The sequence below is a fragment of the Dermacentor silvarum genome, chromosome 6 (genome assembly GCF_013339745.2).
Source record: "Dermacentor silvarum isolate Dsil-2018 chromosome 6, BIME_Dsil_1.4, whole genome shotgun sequence".
Classification (NCBI taxonomy): domain Eukaryota; kingdom Metazoa; phylum Arthropoda; class Arachnida; order Ixodida; family Ixodidae; genus Dermacentor; species Dermacentor silvarum.
In genome coordinates, this window is record NC_051159.1 from 92657775 (window position 1) to 92684947 (window position 27173).

The 27173-nt window shown below is 46.3% G+C and overlaps 1 protein-coding gene across 2 annotated transcripts; it reads right to left on the minus strand.

Annotated features, from left to right (window-relative positions):
* On the minus strand, positions 1-26794 carry LOC119455709 (upstream stimulatory factor 2). 2 transcript variants are annotated; one of them, XM_037717134.2, is made up of 7 exons: positions 26600-26794; positions 25309-25367; positions 21733-22038; positions 19413-19556; positions 18353-18447; positions 11414-11683; positions 1-3049 (listed from the first exon to the last, which is right to left on the minus strand). In XM_037717134.2, exons 1-6 carry the CDS (start codon positions 26629-26631, stop codon positions 11441-11443), a joined length of 879 nt encoding a protein of 292 aa, XP_037573062.1. In that variant the 5' UTR covers positions 26632-26794; the 3' UTR covers positions 1-3049; positions 11414-11440. The 2 variants fall into 2 exon arrangements, with proteins under 2 accessions (XP_037573062.1, XP_037573063.1); XM_037717135.2 differs by having other exon boundaries at positions 21733-22026; positions 26600-26787.
* Between the last annotated feature and the right edge of the window lie 379 nt (positions 26795-27173).

Consider the following 27173-nt stretch of genomic DNA (forward strand, 5'->3'; position numbering starts at 1 on the left):
CTGTCTGTGCAATGCACATCTTGTCAACAAATCCTAAAAAATAAGTAACAGCACTTAAGGAAGCCACAGGCTGAAGCTCCATAAACACGTCCAAAAAGATGTATGGGACCACGTGCCAGTGGCGGCTTAACACATTGGGCTAAGGAAGCGTGCAATGCCATGCACAACACCAGCCACACGCTGCCAAGGCACTGCATCACGAAAAATAAAGAAAGCCTGTGCCTGCTAGCCCTTGCTTCTGCCGGTCCACTATTTAAGCATTAACATGTTTAGGTGAGCAAGAAGTGTAATCAAACAGGGAGTGCCAATAACATTGATTATTATGGTAACTAGCTGTATATTACGCCTTTCCAATGTGATGCTTTTCACTGTGATCCTAGAGTAAGAAGCTATTGATGTAACTGCTGCACTTCTTGCTATTACTATTACAGTGTTTCTTATAAATGGGTTTGACTGCCTAATGAATGCAAAACCAAAATTATTGCACACATGTTGCGGCAATAATTTAACATCAGTGTTACCACTGTGAAGACACTGAATTCTCAAGCAAGGACATAGTTACAGACGTTTACATAACTGTGCACGACAGCCCCCCACCCCATTTAATACCAACTATGAAACCAAATATGTACTTAATGTAACATTTATTAACAGAGCTTCACTACAAATCAAAAAATGAATTTACGTCTTACCATACCATTTGTTTGGAAAATTCAAAGACAAGCCTCCTAAAACAGAGAAACAACAGAATCACTATGTGCTCGCACTGTAGTCCACCAGGTTTCATTTATTGAAATTCATTTCTGAAAACAATGTGTTGCACTGGCACAGGAAGAAACAAAACGAGGCTTGAAAGCATTAATGCTACAACACAGGGGTGAACATAGCACAACAGCCTTACACCTGCCAGATGCCCAAATAAAGTAAACAGTGAAATGCTCACAAACAAGCCTACATCAGCAAAGGTTCTTTCTCACACACAAGTAAACTTGTAGAACAGACAACAGTGGGGGAAAAAAATGATGAGTAGACATGCTCATGACAAACTGTACTGCCTAATATAGCTCGTACGAAAGTGCTTCTCCAATCAATGCCCCACTCTCATGACATTCAACGTACAAAAAACAAGTGCTCTAAATTATTCACTGTGCTGCTAAAAAGTCTTGTGTCACAACATTCGATGAAGCTCTGTGCAACAACTGCTGACAATATAGAGCTTTTAGCATAGCGTAGATGCACTAACATAAACATAACGCGGAATCCAGAAAGATTTACACAGGAGCAGCAATGCTGGTGGAGACCTCTTGTGAGAAAGCTTTAAAAGGAAATATGCAGAGCTCTTATTGCAATGGCGACTATGCTGAGTGGATCTTTTGGGAAAGTCTGTCGGCTGTGAGAAGTGTGCGGAAAACAAGGAGTCACCACGGCTTTCATTTTGAATCCGTAGTTGAACACTACGTCACGAGAGGTCATCACCACCTTTGCCTTTCCTATCTACGTCACCTGGTACTGCAGTATAAGTCTACGCCAGTACATTTAAGCTATGCTAAAACAGTAATGACAGAATTGTTCCGACAATTTGGCGCTTCAAGGGGGGCGGGGGGTTACAGCCAACACACACTTCAGCCAACTCAGGCTTGCCTATTATGCACACTACAAAGGTACCAAGCATTCGGCACAATGTACAAAGGCTTTCTGCCACAGGCTAGGCAGTAGTATGAAAACCACTGTCCGCACTGGCCACACACACACAAAATGTCCCATCACCAAAGCCTTGCAGGAGAAATGATGCATATGTTATGACTCGCCTCTCAAGAGCAGCTCATTGCAGGTGCTTTCACATGACGCGATACAAAAGGTAACGCTACTGCGCAAACACTTTACGGATGTCTGGTACCTTTATTTGGTTCACGCCAGCATTCTTTCAGATGGTGGAGCAACATGAACACACATACTTTGAAGATGCGCCAAGGCTCAACTCTACCAAACAACAGAAGAAAAGCAGCACAGAGTGAAGAAGGTGGCAGAGACAACAGTAAACAGGCAATCGCATCATCTTCACAATTTGCTACTGTAACTCCGACCTCCGTACAATACTATCAACAGAACATACTCATGCAGGCACAAATTAGAGCAATGACTAGATGCCAGCATCTTTTCCAGTACAAACGCAAAGGCACCTGGAACTAAACTTTTCAAATGCTCCACAGGTGCATTAGATCCAACTTAGATGCAATGTGCAACCACACTACGCAGGTACTATGCTTCTCTCACACTGCATCTTGCTGCCTTAACAAAGCCTAATGAAGCTGCAACCCTTTCTTATTAATATTACAGCTTCCTAAATGATAGAAGCTGAATTTATATAAGCCACCTAGAAGGCCTCTTGCATTAAGATTCTCTATAACAAACTGCACGTAAAAATTCAACCATACATTGGCACAAAAAAAAAAAAACAAAACAAAAAACAATATGCGGTTCTTGTGGATGCAATTATTCAGAACATGGTGCTTTTCAATTCATCAATCAGGCGGTGCCAACAAAGGCAAAAAGGCCAAGAAACATTGATCACTACACACACAAAACTGTGGCTCCCCTGCTCGCGCAACCACGATCATCGAAGACAAGGGAGCCAGGTCTCACTGAACGAAAAATGGAAGTGTTCTCCCTGTGCCCTCTTTTCGTAGCAGAGGCAGGGCACTATGACACAAGCCCAGGACAGCATCCAAAAGGAAGAGAAGAATAAATCACTTTGCAAAAGTTCTCTCAATGCACACGAAAGAGGGCGGTTGCACGTCAGGCACATTGAACCACCAGAAGCCGTTTTATGTAACCCTTTCCTGTTCCTTCCCAAAAGGCCAAGCACGGAGAAGGGAATCCTCAACACTGTGCAGAGTGGAAGATACTTTGTCACACCTTGTGACGGCAAGCACCTTGTCTAAGTCCTGGATCTTGACAGCCTAGTTGTCTTGCACAGCAGCCGGTTGGTTCCCACTAAAGCTGGATCATAACGTATCACTTGGGTGCTTCGTTTTTCTTCATAGACATGCTGCAAGAATAGATAGATGCAGTCAGAACATAGAAAAAAAAAATACCTGAGACCCAAAGTTGCACAGCTTAAAGATTCAAGATCAGCTTAACTGAAACGGTGAGTTTATTCATTGCCATTACCTCATATTCAGGGCTGCTGAGGAAACCATGCATGCAGAATAAACAAGTAGATACAGATTTACCACACTTTAAAGACAATCATTCTTAGGGAGTTACCCCTCCTTTTCAGTATTGGGTGTGTGTGTTTCTAGCCTCTTTCCTGGGCCAATCCAAGAGATAGCGTAGTCTAAAAATGTGGGCCAATTCCAAAGGTAGCACAGTCTAAAGTGCAATGCTCCTCCTATTCCCCTCACAGAAGGGGACACTAGGGGTGACGCAATAGAGTGCCATGCGCAGTGACTCTGCCTGCAGCACATGGAGGAGCGCTACATCGCTCTTGTGCCAGGGAAATTTCAGTATGTCGGGGGAGTGGCATTGATCGAGACTTGCGCTCGCTCGCCTGCTACTCGCCTTCATATTGCCATGCCGCACCCGAAGAAATTGCTGACTGAAGCAGACCTTTACAATGTGTACGTCTCTTTAATTTCAACACACATGCATACACTAAAAGAACTTGAAAGGTAATTCAACCTCTAGTTGGCATCAATTAATTGTCGTCGCTTCAGCGCAGCTCTCACAATAATTTATATGGTTCATCCACCCAATTTGCGCACAGAACTCAGGAAAACATTGTCTTTTATTGCCGTCAACTAGATGTTGAATCACCTTCCAAATTTTCTTCTCGCAAAGCCTTCAAGTTTCTTTAAACTGTGGAGTTTCGGCACTGCTGTATTACACCACATAGAAAACGGAGAAGCTGCGAGGCAGAAGATTGCCACGTTACCATATAGTTGATACCAAAGAGTGACAGAGCTATAACTGTCAAATGAAGCACACAAAGTGTGGCCACAGACTGCAGATTAATTTTGCTTTCAGGTGCGACATATGGTAATGTGCTCTGCATAGCTGCACAGCCACACCTGAAGGCCTGCAACTCGCCTTCATGTTGCCATGTCGCACCCTAAGAAATTGCTGACTGAAGCAGACCTTTACGATGTGTATGTCTCTTTAATTTCAAACACACATGCATACACTAAAACAACTTGAAAGGTAATTCAACCTCTAGTTAGCGTCAATTAATTGTAGTTTTAAATGAAATGTAAAAATAATAAGGAAAAGGGGAAAAAAATATGGACAAAAAGACAACATGCCGCCAGCGGAGGCTGAACCCACATCTTCTGCATTATGTGTGCAATGATCAAGAAATTGAGCTACGGCTGCAACTCACTCTCCAACCACTTTCTTGTGAATTTGTGTACTTGTGCTAGATCCTAGTCACTGGGAGTGGTAGCCAGTGCCACGCATGACCATGGTGGCAGACACGGAACATACATTTAGCTGCAGGCATCATCTAGAAATGAACCCGCGTATGAAGCAAGCAACTCTTAACTTTTTAGCCAGGACAAGACCTTCATCAAAGTAGTCGTATATTTATAGTGTGGCACACTTATAGCATTTGCACATTTGCAACTTCTGATGCAATCACTTACAGTGACATTTTTCAGAATGACAGGGCACAGGGTTCAAAGTAGAATGAGAAACATTAGTTTCTTGCCATTCAGTTACAAGAGTAAAAACTCATTATCTAATATCTCACGGATGTGGGGGAAAAAAATCTACATTTATCAAATAACCAAGAAAACCCACCGAGAAGAAATTTGGTACAGGGTTTAGTCTGTTAGTAGAAATATGCGAGCATGTGGCTCGAAGTACCGTCTGCTGATAAGCCACAGACACCGTAGGTGAACGTTATGTGGCATGTGCCTCTAGAATTCAGTGTTCATCGTTGGGCCATGGTATTTTAACGTGGAGATGAACAGTGCCTTCTGTACATGATAGCTCAATCCAGAGGCACAGAGACTAAAAGCTTATCTACACTATGGTGCATTCAGCGTGCTTGGCGTTGAATGCCACAACCAGATCAGCTGCCACAATCAAGAAATTAGTCCGTACATCCATTATGTTGGTTTACGGGGCTTACACTGAGGTTACATGACAGGAGTACAACTGAGAGGCACGGTAGGATGTTGCTTGCCTCACTTGGGTGTTCCGGCGGTATGCCCTGTTAGATACGGACCCTTTCCCGGAATCACTAAAGTTTCCCCACCAACGTCGCGCGATCTTCCAATTATGGTGCGCCGAGGTGCATCAACAACGCTACCGGACCTGTCAGACAGGTTGGCGACACACCCCCTCCTGCACCTCACGTCAAGCTATTGCCTCTCATCCTGCTTGACACTTCCCGAAAGTGCAACAGGAGATGGGCACGGTTCCAGGTTGAAGGCCTTGGTCGAGAGCAAAGTGGTTTTGCCGCACTGGAGGGTCGTTCCGAGAACATCCCGTCTCCTTCAGCTGAGCGCTTCCAGCCGAGGAGGCAACGCCGGAGGAAAATCAACCATCGGACAATGGAGCCCTCGGAGCGTCCCCATTGGCCGAATATGACGGCACTTGCACGGGCCAATACCAGGAGAGGAAAATGACGACACCTGAGCTGGCTCGACTATTGGCCGAAAATGACAGGACCCCGAGGAACCTCAATGAACTTCGAGGAATTGCGAGAGACTTCGAGAGACCGAAGGGGTTAAAAGAGCGACAAATCGAGGAGAGGGAGATGATTCCTCTTCTTGCCTCGGGCCGCAGCGTCCGATTTGCTGCCCGCCGTCGATCACTGTATGACTATTCATTACTTTGTATATTTTCACTGTAAATAATGTAAATAAACCCTCCTGTTTCTCCCAAGTCCGCCTCAACGTTCCCCAACTCCCGCAACCAACGCCTGCCAGATCCAATAACTGCTGGATGGCATCGGTGAGATAGATCATCGCAGCCTCCAAGGAGATAACTGGTGGCAGCGGTGGGATGAACCTTCGACCAAAGGAGTCCTGAGAGCGAACAGCGAAGGAACTGGGAGCAACGAAGAAGTATGAGCCTTCGATGCAGGGATTCCAGCAGAACAACTTGGAACAGCGATAGCGGGGAACCTTGAAGAAACTGGGAACATCGAAGAAGAACGAGCCTTCGACCCAGGGAGTCCCGAGGAACTGGGAACAGCGGACGGATGGACGAGATGGCGTGGTGCTGCATCCATGGGTGAGTGCGTGGTTTTTTCCTTTGATTCGCCAGACTTCAAATATTGTGTGTTTATTTTGATTGGTCTGGGAATCGGGCATTTGTAACATATTTTGAGTTTGCACAAATTCAGGAAACAGTTCTAACCACCAGTCGGGGCAGCTACCATGGATCTAATTAGAAGGTTGACAAGGGTCCCCGCGAAGTCCGGAAAATTGGTCGGCTACTGTACCTAACTGATATCCGAGGCCGATTGTAAGCTCAAACAAACGCGCACACCTCGCACTGGGTGCTCCGTCCGCCCTAATGTCAGCATAAACTCCAGCCGCTTAACTAAATCAGACTTAAATTCCTTCACTACACCTCACACGACCATTCCCGACGTAGAAAACGCCATTTCATGCTAAACAGACCGCGCGAGTGCGAAAAAAAAACCACCACAAACTGCCGCTGAGCGCAAACCATAACATACAACACTGGCGTTCGCCCAAGCCAGCATGCAAACTGCCCATAGATGACGCCACTGCCTACGCAATGGCGGCGCCCATGAAAAAACGGTCTATACTATACAGTGTATACGTTGGTCGCGCTGACCCGCAATGCCATTGCGTGCGAGGAAATAAAGGCGCCCACGCCGCTTCGCCGACGGTCGCAGACAGCCGTTCAAAGTGGCGTGCGGGCTTGCGATCACTCTGCACACGCTCTGAAGATAGCAGCCGACGGCGCGCGTCGGAGCATAGAGAAGATAGCGTTTCGGCTGGCCGCAAACGACGCTGGCCCGTGCGCCGATAACGTCGGACTATAAACGGGCCTTATACGATGCCATCGGTAAGCGGTAAGAATAGAGTAAATACGGTTTCTTTTTCGAATTTTCGTGCCGAACCTGCATATAATGAAATCCTCTTTATAACGAAGTTTTTCGGGAACTTGTCAACTTCGTTATATCCAGGTTTAACTGTATTACATGAAAGGTGTCAGAGAATTGAACCTATTACAGTAAAAGCTCGATGATACGAATCTCACGGGGTCACGAAAAATATTCGTATTAGCCGAAATTCGTATCATCGAAACACAATTAAAACTACTGTCGAATCTCGATAATTCGAACTCGAAGGGGCCCGACAATTTGTTCGAATTAAAAGGAGGTATTTTTGAGGTATTCGTGCACCATAGCACGATGCACGAACGGTGCGAGTCGTGAAATATTGCGGCGCGCAAGCGCATAGCAAGCGCGGGCCACAAACTGCCCACGCCGGCTAACGGTCGCTTCCCGATAACGACAGCAAACGAAGCTTCAGGGAGCGAGCGGGCGGCGCCGGCACACGGGTGCGCATGGAGACCGTCGAAGGTGAGGGAGGAGGGCGGCAGGGAAGCGGATTTGGCCGCGTCAACTCCGCCGCTTCGGTGGCTCCCCTCGCCCTCCCTCTCAACTCCCTCGTAGCTCTCTCACCTTCGACTCCGTGCGCGCCCACCGCCGTACTGGCGCCAGCTTATTTTAGCCGCCCCCTGAAGTTTCGTTTTTTGCCGTTATCGGGAAGCGAGCGTTTGCGGGCGTGGCAGTTTCGTTGGCCCGACTGTGCCTCCGCCGCTGCTTCCCTCTGCGCTGCTGCCGCAGCGTGCAAGGTCAGCATGTGACTAGAAAATAGAGAAGAAGGGTTCACTGCCATTTTATCCGCGTGGCTGAGACGTCGGCACTATTGTGTGCTAGAATACGGTTGTCTAGAACACTCTAGTCGGCACGTACACGCTTGTTCCGGCGCGATGCAGAAACGGCGACCTTGCAATTTGAGAGAGAGTGAAATTTCCGCCGGGGGGATTTTTTTTTTTGTTTTTATTTTTCGTTCCTTCGCGCGCGGCATTGAGGGGTCTCTCCTGAGCTTTTGCTCTGTGGCAGTGTCGGAGCAATGCCGGTCGGAGGCGCCGCCGCGTGATTTGGCGCGCTGCTAAGAGCATTGTCGGTGCGCAGTACATTCGAAATAAGCGTGTTCGAATTCGCCTGCTTCGCGTTGACGTTGAACGAAAGCACGTTTTTCACAATAGTCTCGCTGTGCAACAATTGTGCTCAGTGTTGACGTTGCGAGGCCTAGCTCCTTAGCCAACTCTGTCCGCTTCCTCTTGGGATCCTCATCGACCTTTCGAAGAATGTCTAATTTCTCTTTAAAGGAGAGTGCTTTCCGCTCGCGAGACCATAGTTCGCTGCGACTAGGCAAAATGGCGCAAACACAAAGAACGCGGCCCGAAGCGCAGCAGCCACTCCATCTGACGGCTCGCAGAAAAGGAGGAAAAGTACAAAAGCACCAAAAGTGCCACCGCTTCAAGAAGCTCTTCGTGCCCAGTCGCGGAGTCCGCGCTGTCCGGCGCCGCGCCTCCGCACCAAAAGAGAAGAAGAGAAAGCGCATGACTGCGCGCTGTTCTCTTTCGCGGCCGTCGGTGAGGCGGCGTTTATTCGTATCAACCGACGCAGGCAGAAAATCAATTCGTAACAACCGTTCTCTAGCACGTTGCAAAGTAATGGGACTCGGCCGGGACCACAGAAAAATTCGTATCATCCGGAAATTCAAATTAGCCGTGATCGTATCATCGAGCTTTTACTGTAGTAAATAGATTCAGATAAAATATCCAACCATGATTTCAAGTCTTAAGTGTGCAAAAATTGTGACAAAGTGGCTTAGGCGCAATACTGCTGTAAGCTTTTGTGAAAATTTCCACCAAATTGGTCTAGGCCATTGTGTCATCACAGATGACGACAGGCAACCATCAAGTACTTCTCAATTACTGTGAGTTGACACAAAAATAGAGGATGCAGCATTAACAAGCCAGCGTACCACGCCAAGTTAGATCTTCATCTATGTCTTTTGGCCAATAAAAACGGTTTTTATGACAAACATCATGAAGAGACTCTTACGTACTCCATTCACATGGAGATGTTGCCTCCAGCATCTAACCAGGGTATTTAAATGAAGAACACGTTCATAATATACCAGTCGGTAATATGAACCGGATTCAAAAGTTTTTATGCCCCTGAGCGGGCTTCGGATCTGAGGAGGATACTGGAAGCACAAATGGGTACAACACATGATTTAATGTAAACTTGCATCTGCCAGTTTCAGTTGTAATATATGAAGTATATCTTTCGTAGAAAATGTCTCAGATCAAAAACAACTGCCCTGCGAAAAGCGCATAGTGAGGCCTCTATGACAGCAATACTTGCACAGCTTTCACAGCGTCATGTAGGCAGTTAAGGGGGGAGGAGGGGATGAAAAATAACTTTTTTGTTTCTTGGCAGAAAGGGCTGAAATTTGGCACACAAGCTGTACATTGCAACAGAGGGACAAATCCAAAATTTCATTAAGATATCTTCATTAGTTTTTGTTTTATAAGAATTTACAAAAGTTTACAAGTTCCTTGCTCGTGGAAAGCCTGGCACAGTAACGAAACATGGTACGGAACTGGGAATACTTTGTATGTTTGCCCAGATGTCTAATCTATATCAAGACAGCGTTAGATTTTTTTTTTAGTGCCCTTATAATTTTTTACTCAACATGACATGCATGTAACTTGTGTTTGACTGCATAGAGCCATGCAGTAATTGTGAAGTAATTAAATAATGGAAAAATAAATGAACATTTCAAGACTGTCTTGATGTGCAGCACAGTTCATGGATCACAGCAAAACAAACTGGATCAAAATCGGTCCAGCCATTGTTGTGCTATGCTTTCCACGAGCGAGGTGACCGACCAAAAAAACACTATTGAGAAAACGAGCTGCAAAGTTTTGCAAGCAGTGCAGGTTTATTAGAACGCATCAGGGCGGTAATTTTTGGCATCACTGCTGTCAAGCATCTTCTTGCACCTTTGCCTCTTCGTTTGGTGGGCTTTGAAAATTTAATAGCCTGGCTAGTACATCAAATTGAACTTCCGTTCAGTTGCGGACATCGCGCGAAGGGAGTCGCGCACGCTGCATGCTCGCGATTCTGCCGTCACCGCTGACGCGAAACGCGGCTCGAGGCGCGTCTGAATGGTGCGCCGTTCGGGCGACTATTTGTCCGGTGAATTTTCGGTTATTACACTGTAGCTCGTCGACGGTTGGGGCTCGCTCAGAGGCGGTGTGTTCATGTCGCACGATGCATCAAACTAAGTACACCGTCTTCGCCGGCGATGGTGACCTTCGACCCGCGTCGATACGATCTCGGCTGGTTCGCGCGGCCATACGCCGAGGCGCGGGAGCTTCCGTTGGCGCGTCTTCCGTCGACTGCGTTATCGGTACCGATGGCACAGGGCGATTGTCGGTTTCGCTGCTTGAGTCACACGGTGCAAGATAGCGCGGCACGTAATCCACGGTGCAAGGTAGCGCGGCACGTTCAGTCGGGTGCTCCTCCGCTAATCGCCGTATTTTTGTCGCCGTAGGAGGCTTGCGCTTCCGTATTCCGAAGACGTGCTTCGTCCAAACTTTCTTCTCCAACAAGCGACGATCCTTAACTAAACTGGGCGCTCTCAGAAATCCGAATTCTGCGTGTCAAGTGAAGACGCCGGCATGGTTTGCGAAGCGAACAACTACGGTAGCCATCTTGCCCGCTGCCGCAGCAGTAACCAATGGGAAGACGCCATTCAGCACGGCAGCCAATCGCAGGACCGCTTTCATCGGAGGGCCCGTGTGACTACCTCTAGCAGACCCGCGATTCTTTTGTGTTTGTGCGTTTGTTACAAGATGGCGGAGATCGACGAATTGAGAAGCGGAACGGCGAAACTTTGAGCTTTCGAACGATACCAAGATGGCGGCGCTCGGTGGCGGGAAATACGAGATATGGCTCCGTGAAGTGCGGTGATTTTGCGCGATTTAAAGCTGTTTTTTCGCCCTGCGCACTGACAAATTAATTTTTTTCGGGCACTTTTAGTGCGTTTCCAGCCAAATCATTTTGATACAGCGTAGATTAGGCGTTGCAGATACCGAAATGCGGGGTTTCCAAAAACTGATTTTTCTCGTGATTTTCGCGATCTGATCCCCGCGTCCCCCCTTAAAACATGGTAACCGCCACCTACAAGATCATTTCAAGTAGGGGGAAAAAGCTTATAACAGCTATTACATAAAAATGTACCATTTGCATGGCAACCGCTTCCACTTAAACATTTATTAACCATGACAGGTACCCCAGTGCGCGACGGCAAGGCATGGAATGGTGAGCTAATAAGCATACCTTCTTTAGGCCGTCAAAGAGCTCTTGTTAGGATGTGTGTTCGACCACTTCGGTGACTGTGATGCCACTCTGTTCTAGGTGGGCCTTCAGCAGCTGATTGGTGGCCCGGAGCTGGTCGCACTGTTGCCGCAGCAGCTCTAAGTCCAGAGCCAATCGCTCGTTTTCTTTCATAACTTCAGGCAGCCGCGCACTGCTTGCACGCAGTTCCTGTATGTAGTCGCAGGCCTTTGCCAGGATGCCCCCCTTGCTGTGCAGGTGCACTGACGATTGCTGCATAGAGGAAATGATGTGCTTAATAAAAATTGCACTCACACCACAGTATGCTTTAGTCTTAACAGTGGAATGTCCAAACAGTGCAACAGGTTCACAAAAAAGGCACACACCCAATTGCAGTAAACCTTCAGTTATCAAAGGAGCGAATAGGGCCCCTATTTTGTAACATTCCATTTCATTATCCCATCTCCTTTTGTTCTTTTTTTATCGCATGCTGCACCAAATAGCTCAGCGATAACATGAGGCATGCGAGCCATGTTATTGGGGTGGAAAGAATGGAAATTGACATGAAATGTCTGAAAACATGGTCCATGAAGTACAAAAAAAATTATGTAGTACTAAGCAGAAATTAGACAAAAGCAGAAGTGGCATAAAAACTGTGATGATAGGTATCCCAGCTGTTTGGCAACTCTGCAAATGCACTATTTTTAAGAGCTGCACAAGCAATTTTAACTCTATGATTTACCACCCTTGCCTCTACTGCACTAAAAGAAAAGATCAGTCTATTGGAAATTTCTGGCAAGTGCGAGCAACACCCCTTTCAACTAATCTGAGTATTGGGCTTTGTGGGACTACTGTAGCCGTCGCTGCATTCAATTCTGTTGTGGAGCAAATGCAGCCACTCCAGTGTCTGTACCATTGCTATTTAAGTATATTAAATCATCATAAAGCCGGAAGGCAGGCATTGGTGTCGCTGAGTCAAGTTTTGGAGGGGTGGAAAAGAGACTAGACAGGGGTGCACGAGGCTGGCAATGTAGTGAAAGGCGTACTGTGTTTGTGGCACACAAGCATAAACACAGGTGACCCAAGCGTCTTTGTGGAGCACACAGGTGACCCAATGGAGTACAGTTAAACCTCGATGTAACGAAGTCGGTAAAATTTGCTTTGTTATATTGAAATTTCATTATACTGAAATTCCATCTTTTACACTAGTAGGCACAGCTGGCGATAGATTCTTTTTTACACGGAAGGGGCCACAATATTTTCCGGATTATCGGGCAATCAGAAAAAGCAAATTTTAATGAGAAAAAAAGAAAGAAAAAAATCAGTTCGTTGAATTTGAGAGTTGGTGATGAATGATATGGCTTCTTGTTGTATCGATGATATCTTCACATCGGCGGTACGAAGCAAAGTCAGCCATGTTCTCACGTCCACTCTGCCCCCACGGCTGATAGTGCTGCCTGCACGTTATCATGAAAAGCTCCAGCAACGGGCGGCGGATGTTTCCTCTTCCTCTCGCTTCAATGTGTCGCTGAAACTAGCGATTACACAACCTCCAGCGCTAAATGTGCGGGAAGAAAGCGCATGACGCCAATGCCACCACCGCTCGCGCAGCCCTTACACATGTGGCAGATTACCTCTAAAACAGGGCGCATGGGCTGCATATGCACTCAGTCAAGCTAGAAAAGATTTGCGCCAACCAGTCCCTCACTTCCCCCTCACTGCTCTAGCACTATATCACGTTGCTGCGATCCCACCTTTGCCTTTACTCGCACGGGAAGACAGTGCTCATCAAGCCAACATCCTCATCGGCTCACCCTTGCACGCTTCCATTTGCACCTAAAGCATAAAGTGCTGGGGGAGTGACAGGAACTTATCGCATTTGGACTTCATACAGAACATGACGCTGCTCTGCTTCTGTGGTCGCTCTCCGAGTTGCGACGCACAATTTGAGAGGTGTGCTCGCAAGCAGCCGCATGTAACTCAACCATATCACCATCTGCGTCAGCCGAAGTTTCCATTTATGCCTTGGTATCCCCTCGCGGCGGCAGTGAAATTTCGTTATATTGAAATTGTGTGTAAACACACTTCGTTATATTGAGGTTCAAAATACACTGTGTTCTCAGGACAAGAAGTTATAAAAAGTTAAGGGGGGACATGGTTTATTGAGATAACTTTGTTATTTCTTGAAGAAATTTGATAAAACTGCATATGCTCATTCGGTTTTTTGTGTTGATTTTAAATATCCAATTATATTTTGCATATACATAGTGGTTGCCGAGATAATTAATAATTGCCTTCTATTGTTTGCTGAAACAATTAAAATTGACCTGCTAAAGCGAAAGTTGTAACAAACATATAGTTGGATACTACAGTGCATAAGGATAGCAACGCTGCAAGCAGATTAGAAATTGAACAACAATTCGTCAATTTACAGCTCATTGAAGTTATGTGTTTACATTATCAATAATAAGAGCAAATGTAGGTGTAAATAAAAAAATTTTTTGAAGCTGAAAATTAAAAATATGCTCTCAGCGTTGCCCTGCCAACAAATTTAGCTTTGGGCTGCAAAAAAAAATAATAGCTCTAGCTGTCCTAGGTCCAAAGATATCGATGCAGCAAACAAGCAAAGTGACCAAAAACCATGTTTTGAGAAAAATGAGAAAAAAGAAAACAAACTTTACTGAGTGCAATACAGTAAGGCTATTTGAATGATTACATTCAGAAGTGACTAGTAAGCCCCATAGCAATCTGCTTGCAGCACTTCAAGCATAATGAATTTAACTTCATATAGCAAAATAAAAAAATAAATAAAAAGGTGTCGTTTGTTGATTACCGGAGCACCGCATTTCGCGCGCAGCGAGATTGTTCACGAGGGATGGGTTGCACGTTTAGTTGACGCGGCATCAGCGTAGATCGCGCGCGAGATGAATATCTTTAATCGCAAAAAATGTCACTGTTTGCCAATTACCGGTACTCCGTGTGTCGTGCACGGCGAGATAGTTCACGAGGAACGGCGTGCACGCGTGAACGGCGGCCGCTGCTCACGCGCCGCGAACTCCGCGCCGACGCGGCATCGTCGCAGATTGTACACGAGATAACTATCTCTAAGGCGAGACCGCTGTCCCGTTCACCCTTCCCACTGCGGCACCGTAACCTGCGCTTTACACAAGACAGCGGAGTATTTATAGAATCGAGGCTTACGATAACGAAGCGCGTCGCCAGCTAGCGCATCCGAGCCAGCCACGGCGGCATCAGCGTGGCGGCTTCAGGGTGCGCGAGAAAATGCGATTTTCGCTTGGTAGCCGGTGTAGAAGCAGCCTCGCTGTTTTTTCTGAAGTCTTCACCTGCTCCAAATCGTCAGGCTGCAGTAATTGTGCTCGAATGCCGCATGAACACAGGCCGCTGTCAGTACTGCTTTCATCTGCTAAGCCTATTTCGCAGTCACGGGGGAGGCTTCGGCGGCGCTCAGCACGGCTGGCCGCCGTGCCGAGCGCATCTTTCAAAGCTACTGCGCACTTTCGAAAGTTAACACCCCTCGTTTCTTCCGTTCGCGGCATCTAGAAAACCGAATTTGACATCGTTTCGTGCCGAGTTTCGCACGCCTGAGCGGCCCGAGCAGACGACGGCGAAAATCCGCCAATGGCATGGCGTGCTTACGGTCACGCGCCTCAGTCGACGAATGGAATTGCACATCGGGACAACTTTTTTGCGGGCTATTTCTTCGTAGCCATTCAGCGCACAGAGTAGCGGTGGCGCGAAAACTAAACGAGAAGAGTGGCTTTTTCAAACAAGACCAAGATGGCTGCGATCGGAAACTTAGAACGGCAACTGCGCATCACGGAAAAAGGCCGTTTTTTGCGCGTTCATCAGTAAAAATGCTGCTCGCCGACGTGATTCAAGACCTCATTACGACTAAAATATTGGTCCAAGATGCGTGAAAATTTCTGAGATAATGCATCAGACACTGTAGAATCCAAAAATAATGTTTTCAAAAAAGTCATTTTTACGCGATTTTTCGGTCTCAAAGACCCGTGTCCCCCCTTAAATAGAGTAATTCTTCATTATAACAAAATCGCTTTACTCGAAATATTGCTTAATTCAAGATTGCTTCCGGTCTCGACCCAAACGCATGCATTTTAAGACACATTACTTGAAGCACACTCAGAGCTTGACCCGCTTAGAGCGAAGTGACGAGCGGAGATACGCCACCACTCGGCGGTGGCGACCCTTTTGCGCATGCAGTGTCAAATTAATACCACCGACGAATTAGTCTCATGCAGGCACAAAACAGGCCACAAAAGTACCAAACCCACGACCGATGACCGCCTAGTAACTGGTACCAAGCGAGTGCCGAGTGCTTCCAGCTATTTACTGCGGAGCGAACGGAAGCTATCAAATTCCATGGTGCAGCGCGTCCGAATCGTTAATCTCGGTCGCAATCGCATCGCTGGTATCCCCCGTGATAAAATACACACGAAAATAAAGTTTTCTTGTTGTTTTGTGATGTCAGAAAACTGCGGTCTCTTGGATGCCGAAAAGTGGCCAAAAGACTGTGGGCAGACTTGCGCCGTAGCATTCCATGGGGTGCGCTCGATGAGCAAAGTTTTACCGCTCTAAAGAGCACTTCTGGCGCTGAAACATGCCGAAAAGCACAAAATAAGTGTCCCTCCGATTATAAGTGCCATGTTCAACGCGAGGAGCTACGTTAACAAATCGGGAAGACGACTTTAGGGAAGCCGGTCTAGAAATTTGCCTGCCGCTCGCAATAATCGGCCTGCATTGCAATAAAACACCGCCCCTAGCTTCGTTGCACTTTTTACGGTGCAAAGTGACCGATAACTTGCTTAAAACATGAAAAATCCAAGTGTCGCCAGCGGCAAGTCAGGCTGTCAACATGACGGGTCAACGCAAGCTGGTGTTTCCCTGGCGATTTTCTTGAGCCGGTCATGCTCGATTCGAGCCATCCAACTTTAGACAAACGGTCTAAATGCGTGGTAGGGTCATGTAATTTTGTTCCTACACATTTGTCAATGGTGCGGACGCGACAGTGCGCCGAAAAACTCTCGTTTTGCAAACTTCATGGCTGCACACCTCGGGAAAAAATTGCCCAGAGATAATGCAAAGCCCCTACTGCAAAACCGTTCAGCTTTCACGATCACGCTATGTACCCACAATGAGCGGCTAATCGTTTTTTGAGCACAACAAACACAACCTCAGACTCGAGCCACGGCATTTGCGGTGCTTTCCAGCGTGATACACTCTAGTAGTCTTCCGTGACCTCCACCCCCCCCCCCCCACTCTATAAAAGTGGCCACTGCCTTTCTCTCCAGGAGTCGTTCCTGCCTTCTGCGTCGCCCGCCGCATTCTGTCACTTTGGCGCCAACGGCGCATGCGTTTGGATCCGTGCTGCAGGCCATGTGACTGTGTGTTATTCGGAGTGCTTCGTAAGGCGTGCCTCGCGTGTGCTTTTGTGGTCTACAGTGATAAATGGCTTCGTCAGTCTCTGCGTGAAAGTGATGAGGACAAAGTGCCGGCGGACGAAGAGCCACATGAAGTGCCAACTATGGTGCAGACGCGGGAGTACCTACGCCTGCTGCGAAATAATGTTGAATGCATGGGCGGCGACCAGGGCCTCGTGCAATGCTTGGTCAAATTAGAGCAGGGGTTGCTCGCGTGCAGTAGGAACTTGAAACAGCCAAAGCTCACTGCCTTTTTTTCACCTGAATAAAGTGGTGCTTCACTGAATAGATTGTATTTTGACTTCCTCGCAGTTGTGGCGCAATTAAAGCTCGACTGCTTTAGCTTTTCTCGAGTGGTCGCTTATATCAAATTACTGCTTATAACGAATTTTTTTGTCGTCCCGCTGACTTCGTTACAACGAGGGATTACTGTACTTCGTTATATCGAGGTTTAACTCTATTTCAAAGTGTACTCTGCAGGCAAACACTGAGTTTCATGTTCTCTTTTCATACCTATTGCACAGTATATGGTACACAGGCGAACCCGTTATAACGAATTCAATAGTTCCCTGAAAAGTCGTTATATCAGTAGTTAATATCGACTCGTCCATAAAAATGTCCGAAAGTTAACTGCATTGAAGCTGGCGTCAGCAGTTATAATTTGGCAACACTTTGGTCCGAGGACCAGATTTGGTGGCAGCAGTGCGTGGTGCAGCGTTCTCGCTGACTCGGGCTGCATGGATATTGACAGTAACGATAGGAACGCTCGAGTGGCCGTTGTTCCCATGGTGGAAGACAGATGGTCGTCCCAAATCATTGAAAAAGGAGTATAATTTAAGTGGTGCAGCACGGACCATTCCACAGAAACGACAGTACCACCGCCGCGGCATCCGATACCGTACCGGCGCAGGCGCCAGTGCATGCCCCGTTCCATGCTGCTTACGTTGTACGCCTCCGCAAGTGACCTTCTTGGGCAGTTTCCGATAACTGCACGCGGCAGTCACTTGCACACTCATTTCGAAGGCCCTATCATCGTCGTAGTTGGGCTGGAGCGGGGCATGTGCTGCTGTGTGCCCAGTTTTGTTGCGTTTCCGTGCCTTTGTACTTTGCGTGCACCTTCTTTTTGCCGTGACCGCGTTCGAAGCATTTGTTGTAACAGTGCACCGATTTTAAAAACGTTTGTTATACTATCTGCAATTTCAGTAGACAGGGTTGGAAAATCGTAAATGCACTGAAATGTGGTCGTTACAGCCCAGAGATTGTTATATCTGGGATAGTTATAAGCGGATTCGACTGTAGTGCTGTTAAACTTCAGTTTCGTAATAATGATTGAGATCTTGAACAAATAAGTACTTACAACATTGCCAGCAATAATTTTCCTCTAAAATTCCACAGAAAAAAAATGTGGCCATTTTGGTCGCAATTCGGGATAACAGCATGGCACGGAAAGGGTTAGGCCAGCAAAGTGACTGAGGTGCCTTACCTGCCCAGATTTGTTCAGGTCACTTGAGCAGTCGGGAATGATTTTAGAAAGCTTGATTATCCAGTTGTTAATCTTGTCCCTCCTCCTCCTCTCAACTGCAAAGAACAATAGGGTTGACATTAAAGACAACTGCAATATTACATCTCACACTCACAATTGTGCTTCATCTCTAATTCAGCACAAATTAAATCATGAAGAAACATGCAATGTTGAAACTGCAGACATGCGTCATCATGCCACTCGGCATTGTTGAGCACCTAATTTAGTTAAACATTGATATAGTGACGCAGGCAAAATTTGCGATTTGCTTCGTTATATTAAAATTAGACTTTTTTTGCAAATAAGTACAGATGCAGATTAATTTTTTCTCACACGGAATGACCTGCAAAATTTTTCGGATTATCGGACATTCAGAAAAAGCAAATTTGAAGAGAAAGAAATTCATTTTGTTCAATTTGAAAGTCAGTGACAAAAGATATGGTTTCATGCCCCGTTGATGATGTCTCCACGTCGGAGGTATGAAGCGAAGCCAGCCGCGCTTGCGGCTGATAGTGCTGCCCACAGTGGGACGACGCTATCATGAAAAGCGCTGGCAGCGGGGAGCGAATGCTTCGTCTACCCCCCTCTCACTTCAACGCGTCTCTGAAACTCAAGACTAAGCTACCTCCAGCACTGAACGTGCAGGATGACAGCACACAATGCCACACTATTTCAGCTCACTCAGTGTTTGCATGCACACGCAACAGATTACTTCTAAAACCGGGTGCGTGGGCTGCACATGCAGTGAGCCACGCGAATAGCTATGCAGAACCACAGCCACACTAGAAAAGAAGATGAGTGACAACCTGCCCACGTTCAATATATGAAGTCTGACTAATAACAGGGCACACATAACTGGGGCTCCTGAGAAGCAATGCATTTATTAAATAGCTATCCCCCCCCCCCCCCCGAAACAAAAACATCTGACAATACTCAAAACAACTAGCAGCAAAAAAAAAAAAAAAGGGGGGGGGGGGGGGGGGAGTAGACGTGATGGAGATAACAGGAATGCAGTAAGTACCTTCGTTGTGTGTTGCTCTCCTTCTTTCATCCCTGGCTGTCCTGTTTCCTTCTGATTTGGAGCTGAAGCTGTGGGATCGTGGTGCTAATGTCCTTGGAGCAGTCTGTAAGACATCCTGGGGTGACATCATCACATAGAACTGACCTAGAAAGAAGCAACAGCGGAATTAGTGTGCACCGTTTCCCAGGGACTTTTGAAAATGAATTACATGTCCATTCAACTCCTCCTCATATGCACATTTAGCATGAGATGCTCACAGGTACCATCAACCACACTTTAGCAACGTTCACACAAAGTCTCCATGAGGTTAAAAAAATTGGCTGTGGTTTAGCTCTGGTTAAACCTAGTCGAGTAGCGATAGCTACAGACCCCCGGCTGTGCTTAAGCTTCGCTTGTAGTTAGGCATGTTGTTATTAAACTTAGTGGTTTCCCACTAGATTAAGAAAGGACAGACGTTGTGGTCAACTAACGGGTAAAACCAATGGCAGGAGCGGTGGCTGCGCGGCGACCGTGACGAGGCGAGTTGCCAGAGAATCAAGGCCCGTGGTGTGACGTCACACAGAGGGCGCGGCGAGCGCGCCAGCTGCGGCCGACGCGTGCCTGTAGGAGCGGTGGCCGCGCAGCGACCGCGACGAGCCGAGTCGCCGGAGAATCGAGGCCCGTGGTGTGACGTCACAGTGCAGCCACGGCTCAAAGTGTGGCGATGGCGAAGAGGCGAAAACCTGGCGTAATGTAGCTATCACTACAAAAACATCCGCTACCCGTCATTGAACAAGTACCTAAAACATTGTTCTTTCGCCTTCACAGTATGAGGCCTCAATTCCTGAAATGTGCCCCAAATAATTAATTATACCATTTTTAACTGGAACCAATTCAAGGCATGTGTCAACACCTGAAGGTTGCTAGTCATCTTACAACACCACATAATCTTTTTTTATCAACACAGTAAAATTGCCAAATGGGCGCAACAATGTGAGCTTGTCGGTACTGCATGACAGAGAACTAGTTGTAGCGCTATAAGCACACGGACAGGACAAGGGAGACACACACGCAGCACTGCATGTGTCGCTGCCTTGTTCCGTCCCTGTGCCTTTTAGCACTATACGCCAATGGGCTGCGAAACTTTAAACATGCATAGAAGAAGACGGCAATGTCACCTTCGGAATCTGTACAACGTATGCAATCAAATTTTCATAAAACAGCAAAATAATCTTCGGCGTGTGCAACACACGACTTCTTAGCACCTGACGTGACTGCCTTTACGACAGCTTCCTCCTATTCTAATGCGGTGGTCTTTCGTTTCTACTTTCCACTTGGCTTGTCTACAGCATCATGAAACTGGCGAAAGGGCGATGTAGCTTAAGAAAACAGTTTGCGTGCTGCGACACCAACAAAGTGAGCAAAACATGGCACACAACATGGCGTGCCAACTACACAGCTGATCTAGGCTGATCCACCGCTCTCCCGCGGCTTCGCCGACTTGTGGTCTCCGAGATTGTGCCGGCATGCACTGATGCCACGCATAGCTATAATAGCCAACGCAGCACACCACAGTGAAAAATAGAAGAGGATGCACTGGTCTTTCGCACTGCCATGCGCAACCAGTGGCTCACCATCATTGCCACCGCACTTCTCTTTCTCAATGTGGTACATCATGCAAATTGGGCGCAGCTAAGCAGGGACTCCGACTTTGTAGTGGTGCGATCTCGCAGGCCAAACCTACCTGCGCCGGCCTGGAATGCGCTGCATTGAGAGAGAGAAGTGCAATGGCCATAATGAGCCGCTGCTAATGCGCAGCAATGTGCAATGATGAGAAGGACCAGTGTTGGTCAGCAGCATATTCAGCGCAGATGTGCAGGAGTTTTGAACTTCTGTACCGAATGTGTGCATAACTCTGCGAAAAGCGATATATTTGGCGTGCAAGGGTCAGGTATTTTTTATTTTCAGACACAAATCTAGAAAGTTATATCCACTGGCAGGTCAATTCTACTTCATTAAAACGAGGTTTTAAGTGCATGAATCTCTATGGGGATTTCAAGGGGAATTTCACTTACATTGTGATAGCCATTATTTTGATAGAGCCCTCTACGTTATAACGAAGTTTGAATGTAAGCAAGCTTTGAGCATACACGGTGAGAATTCATGGGATTGCCAGAAGCTAGTGCTCGAATTTCAGTACAGTGTTGCCACCCAGCTTTTGTTTTTGTGAGCTTTCTAAATTTTCCACTCACAGCAAGACTGACCCAAGGTCCTACAGTTTCCCAGGACTCAGTTTATGGGAACGCTGGCCTACTAAAAGGTGCAGCACACCATTACTGACCTCCTTCCGCAGTGGGGCTGGAGCCTCCATTGGCTGTGGTGGCTGCGAAGGGGCTGGAGATAATGGCCTGTGCTACCTGCTGGCCAACAAGCGCTGCCGTGGTGACCACTTGCCCACTGGCAGCCTCTGTGCCTTCCGGCGCTGCGGCCACCTGGACCACACGATAGGTGACCCCGCCCTGGCCATTCTCGGTCCGAAACTGGTACTGGATGCCAGGGTCTAAGAGGGTCTGTGGTGCAACACTGGCTATAGCAGCAGCCGCGGCCTGGCTGTCCACTTCCACACCTTCCGGCACTGCGCAGATTACTACGAGGCATGAAAGCAGTGCCGGCATACGCCAGCATGGCAGACGTTAGTGTCTAGAAGCATGCCGGAATGAACACGCCTACAAGGACATGCAATTTTTGACATCCTGCAATCTATTCCTGCAGGCAAAGAAGGAACTTGCAGTTGTCAGAAGATCACCTAGCAACTGTGTAAATCTTTATCACGTGATTGCTGCCTACGTTCTGCTTCACAACACAGGGCCTATGTCGAAGTACAACAACTACGGAAGTAACCTAAGAGCGAGTAAGGCTAACCAATTTAGAAACACCTCTGAAAGCTATGACAAAATTTAATATTAGGAACTATTTTATTATAGGGGACCATCATCCTGTGTGTTAGTCAAATGATTCCTGTTGTACCATTATGTGCCATCCCTCATGGCATTAGAACGCTGCAAAGGAAGAACCTGCTGGGAAAACAAGCTTTATAACTGTATCACAAAAGCTTGTTTTTCCCATTTCATGTCTTTCTTTGCAACTTGTTGTCACTAAAGGCAATGGGACGTCCCGTTACCAGTATAATAAAATAAGACTAACATGTCAAGAACGAAGAGGTAACCATGGCAAAAATAGGTCTCTCTTTTACAGCACTGTTATGAGGCCATATTATGTAAGGACTATTTTTCTCTCCTATTCATTTATCACATGTTGCAGCGAGTGACTGATACTGGCGATAACGAAAGCTTGGCAACAAGCCAGCCTTCACTGACCAAGGACAAAAAAGAATATAAAATGAAAAAATGTTGGAGAATACAGCCCCTGCTCTTATGAGGCAGTCTACTCTGGCTCAAGATTATTTTCAGGAACTACAGCATGCATTCAAGTTCCAACAACTGTCACTATCCAGCAGTGCACCAAAGAGACAAAAAAAAAAAAAAAAAAATCACCTATTCTCAAGCACTTCAGATGCCCTCATTCATATAAGAAATGTTTTCGAATTCAGGCCACAGCTGCTTTCTGTTTTTTTCATCAGAACTGCTGCAGCTGCTCAGACCAGTTTCCAGATTGCAGTTTGTATGTACCATTATGGACAAATAAAGCCTAGATAGGACAAACTGAACTCTAGTAACGCAGCAGTTTTGCTGGCTGATTTTACATGTGTGAAATCTGTTTTCACTGGAAAAGGACTGTCTACAGCATGTTGAAGTTATAATCAACCAGCACTGTTACATCACCTATGTCATGCACAATATTCCAATTTACTTATTGTCACTGGGTTTCATTTGTATGCAGTAATACAGAATGCTCGCCACTCCACCATCGAGACTCTCGCTATCGTCGTTAGGTTGAAGTGTCACTTAAATCAGATGGCTGCCATTTGCTCACCAATCAAACTGGCTAATTACACCTGTAACCCATCTAACCTTGAACCTAGCAAATCCTTGGTTTTGGTTATTTGAAGCACATTGCTGTTTAATCTGATAATCACAGCATAATGACTTGCCAAACTCGGCTTGGAGCACACAAATACTCAATTCTGCCAGTTTCTAATAACTACGTCCTTTCACCTGCAATTGAGCTGAGTCTAGCACAGACATAAAAACTATACATTTCAAGCACCCACAAGGCCCAGCACAAGCACTGTAAACCTAGTGCACAAGTGAAGGCATGTTACCTAGAGGAGTAAAGGCTTTTACAAATCTTCTCACAGTGCCAACAATAATAACTTTAAAAAAATTGCCTTCAAGCTTATTGTAAATCTTTCAATTGTGCACACTGGGTGGCCTGTTTATGCAGCAGAATGAAGTTTTACCACTTTTCATGGTTGCCAAGTGCTGTAGTCTATTCCAATCTGCCTTAGCTTTCTGTTCTTAGTAGCAGGCCCTTTCGCAGGGGGGGGGGGGAGGGGGTATTCTGTAAGAGTCCACCTAGTGGACTGTCCCTTTTAGTCGCTGCTGATTGGCTGCAGCTGTACGATTGAGGAGGAGCCAGGTGCCCCCAGCTAGTCTCCTTCTCGCTTGTACAGCTGCAGCCAATCAGCGACAGTCCAAACAGACAGTCCACTAGGTGGACTCTTGCAGAATAACCTTCCCAGGTTTGTCTTGGCATTTATATAAGTGGTGCATCATTTTTTTTTATACCTTTATGTTGCACTATCATGTGCAGTTTTATTAGAAATTTTACTGGTTTCCGAAAATACAAGGTACAAAATGGCAGTATGAAGATATTCTCTTTAACACTGTCTACAGGATGCAGTGATAGCATCTTAAGTGAATATGTGCCGGACCATGCCCCGAGAAAAAGTCAAATTTGAGGTGGTGGTTCTTTCTGATTTACCAGCTGAGTCAAGCTAATTATGTTGTATTAAAGTGGCGAGTGAAAAATGCAGACTTTTCCGTTTGTATTTCTGATACAGTGCCAGCAAGATCGACCAGTGCTCACAACAATGGGAGCGAAGATTTCAATATCTCGGCACAGTAAATTTTGCATGCAGCAGGAAATTCAAGCAACATTATTTTACAAGTCAAATTAATTGGGTCTATTAATGTTCAGTGGTGAAGCTGTCTGTGAATACAGCATTCTAGTCGTAGTCTGAATTTGCCTAATGCCCACAATACAGCAGAAATTTGGTTGCGCTGTAATGGCTGTTGTACAAAGGAAGGCGGTAATACTGTAATAAAGGTTATGGCATACATGGAAGCTTAGTGAATAACTTAGACAAATCTATCGTTAAAAAATTAGGGGGTTTTACGTGGCAAAACCACGATCTGATTATGAGGCACGCCGTGATGGGGGAATAATTTGGATCACCTGGGGTTCTTTAACGTGCATCTAAATCTAAGTAAATCTATTGTCGTTTGCTTTATGCCCATCCTATGAACAAATCTTAGAAGAAAGAGAAATATACAGAACATCCTAGCAGAAATATCTTTATTAACAGACCTATATATATATATATATATATATATATATATATACACACACACACACACACCATTTTATGAGTTCAACTTGTTTCAACCAAAACCAATCAGATGACAAACTTGCGGAGGCCTGAGCTGAAAGCACCATTGAAGCATGAGTAGACAGGCATAACACAAACATTCAAATGCATGCAAATTCACAAGACTATTAATCAGGCTTACTAAAGGTTACAGCCATTATAAGGCCACAACAAGCTTCAAAACTGAGGCATAACGAAGGAATAACCATGACCACAAAAAGTAATTACTACTTTTCCCGAGAGTGCATTAATCCCAAACCTCATGCTACACGCTATAAATACTAGAAAGACAAATACACTGCTTACCATCAGAATGAATCTGTGATGCATCATCTGAAGCTGAATCGTTATTCTTGTCTTGGGAACTACAACAAAGAAAACGATTACGTAAGAAAGGGCGTTATTTTATTGTTCTTGCTTTTTTTTTTTTTTTCCTGGGAAGGGGGGATCACATGTATAAAGCAAGGAGCCCAAGGATCATGAACTACCGTGCGCGCGTGCAATACCAAATCACGTCACACGGAAGCGGCGAAACGCACTGCTTTCACAATGAATGAAACTGCCACGAAACGCACAGTCGTACGTCGTCGAGGTGCAGATCTATTCCACGTGAATGCATCAAGCTAAACCAGTCTAGAGACAGCAGTGCCGCAGTCTTCGAACCATCCGCGTAACATTACGCGTATCGGAAAGTGAAGGCTGCGATCGCTCACAGCTGCGCGTTCTCAAAAGGTGATCCCTTTCTCACTTATAGACCACAACGCAGGTGTCCTTTTTTACACCTACGCCGATCGTAAAACAGTTCGATCGCCAAGAGTCGCGACATTCGCAGTGCAGACAACGGCTCACGCAACACCGAATGGGCGAAACATAATTCTGCTCGCGTAGGGCATTCGCTTCCCACATTACGGTCGGCTCGTCTGCCTTGGAAAGTCGCCGACGGCGACGATACGCCGACAACATTCTCCGCTGATATGCAGATGGCGTTAAAGCACTACGTGCGCCACCGTACGAGGCTTTCACGTATTCAAAAACGGGACTAAAAAAATAGAAGAAAGACGTATGACGGCGCTTGCGGCTACGAAAATCGCAGACCATACCGATATATCTGGGGCGTTAAAACGTCGAGGTCGCCTGCCAGCAGACGCGCCGCTCTGTTGAGTTAAAACGCTGAGGGCGGTGCATAAGTCACAGGCATTCGACAGTCGTCAAACGTCACACTCGCTATTACTCGTGGGACACGTTCATAAATTCCACTCCCCGAAGACTTCACTGTGATATGCCGCAAGCGAAAAGCGAAGAGTGCAAATTCTGCTGGCAGGAAAGAGAATCGGCAGTTGCCCACGTAACCCTCGAATCGACTTAATTCATGCGGTGCGCACTTTCCGTTTAATTTTCATAAGGCAAGCAAGATACTTAATTGATTTTTCACGCCCCGGAAGCGATGGACACGGCCTTTCAGCCTGTCCGATCCCCCGACCCGGCGATGTTCCGCTATCACGGGGCGCTTTCCAGATTGCTACTACGCTGTTGTCGCCTCCGACGGGGCTCCCTACACGTCTCGCGTGAGCACTATTTTCACTGAAAATCCGCTTACTTGCTGTCCAGTGCTTGATCCAGCATATCCATGTGGTTAGAAATGAATGTTTTGAATTTGCCAGGAAGCGAGTGATCACGGGGCCAAACAACAGGTCATGTGAGCCCAAAACCTAGACATGTGACAATATGGCGACCTCTCGGCGTCTTCCTCACAAATTGCAGAGCGCGTGTTCCTGCGCACAAGTATTCTCCGCATCAAATGACAATTTATTTAGCTTTTCAAACTAAAGTCTTGCTTTTCATCAAATATACATACAAAATAATGCTAATTATTTATTTTTTTTAAAGATAAATAGCTTTGCACGAGGGACTATATTTCTGCGCACTCAAGTTACTCAACTCCAATTTGCGAAGTAACAAACAGTAAAATTGCTCTTTCGTAACGTTCGCATTTATTGGTTAGTCAGAATTGCAGTAAGTGGGGAAATATTGTATGCTGACTTTTGAACAGTTATATACGCTTAAAATTTTGATCTAAATTAAGGTTTGCGACCTTGACTTTTGAGGTCAAAACATTTTTTTTTTTCTCAGCAACTAATCGCATCAGTCCGGAAGTTGGCCGCATTATTTGA

Excerpts from the sequence above, each read along its gene's own strand:
- LOC119455709 (XM_037717134.2), bottom strand. The coding sequence starts at position 26,631 with ATGGATATGCTGGATCAAGCACTGGACAGCAA. Across the intron at positions 25,368-26,599 it reads GATCAAGCACTGGACAGCAA|TTCCCAAGACAAGAATAACG; the intron begins GTAAGCGGATTT and ends TCTTTGTTGTAG. Across the intron at positions 22,039-25,308 it reads ATCACAGATTCATTCTGATG|TAATCTGCGCAGTGCCGGAA; the intron begins GTAAGCAGTGTA and ends CATGCCTCGTAG.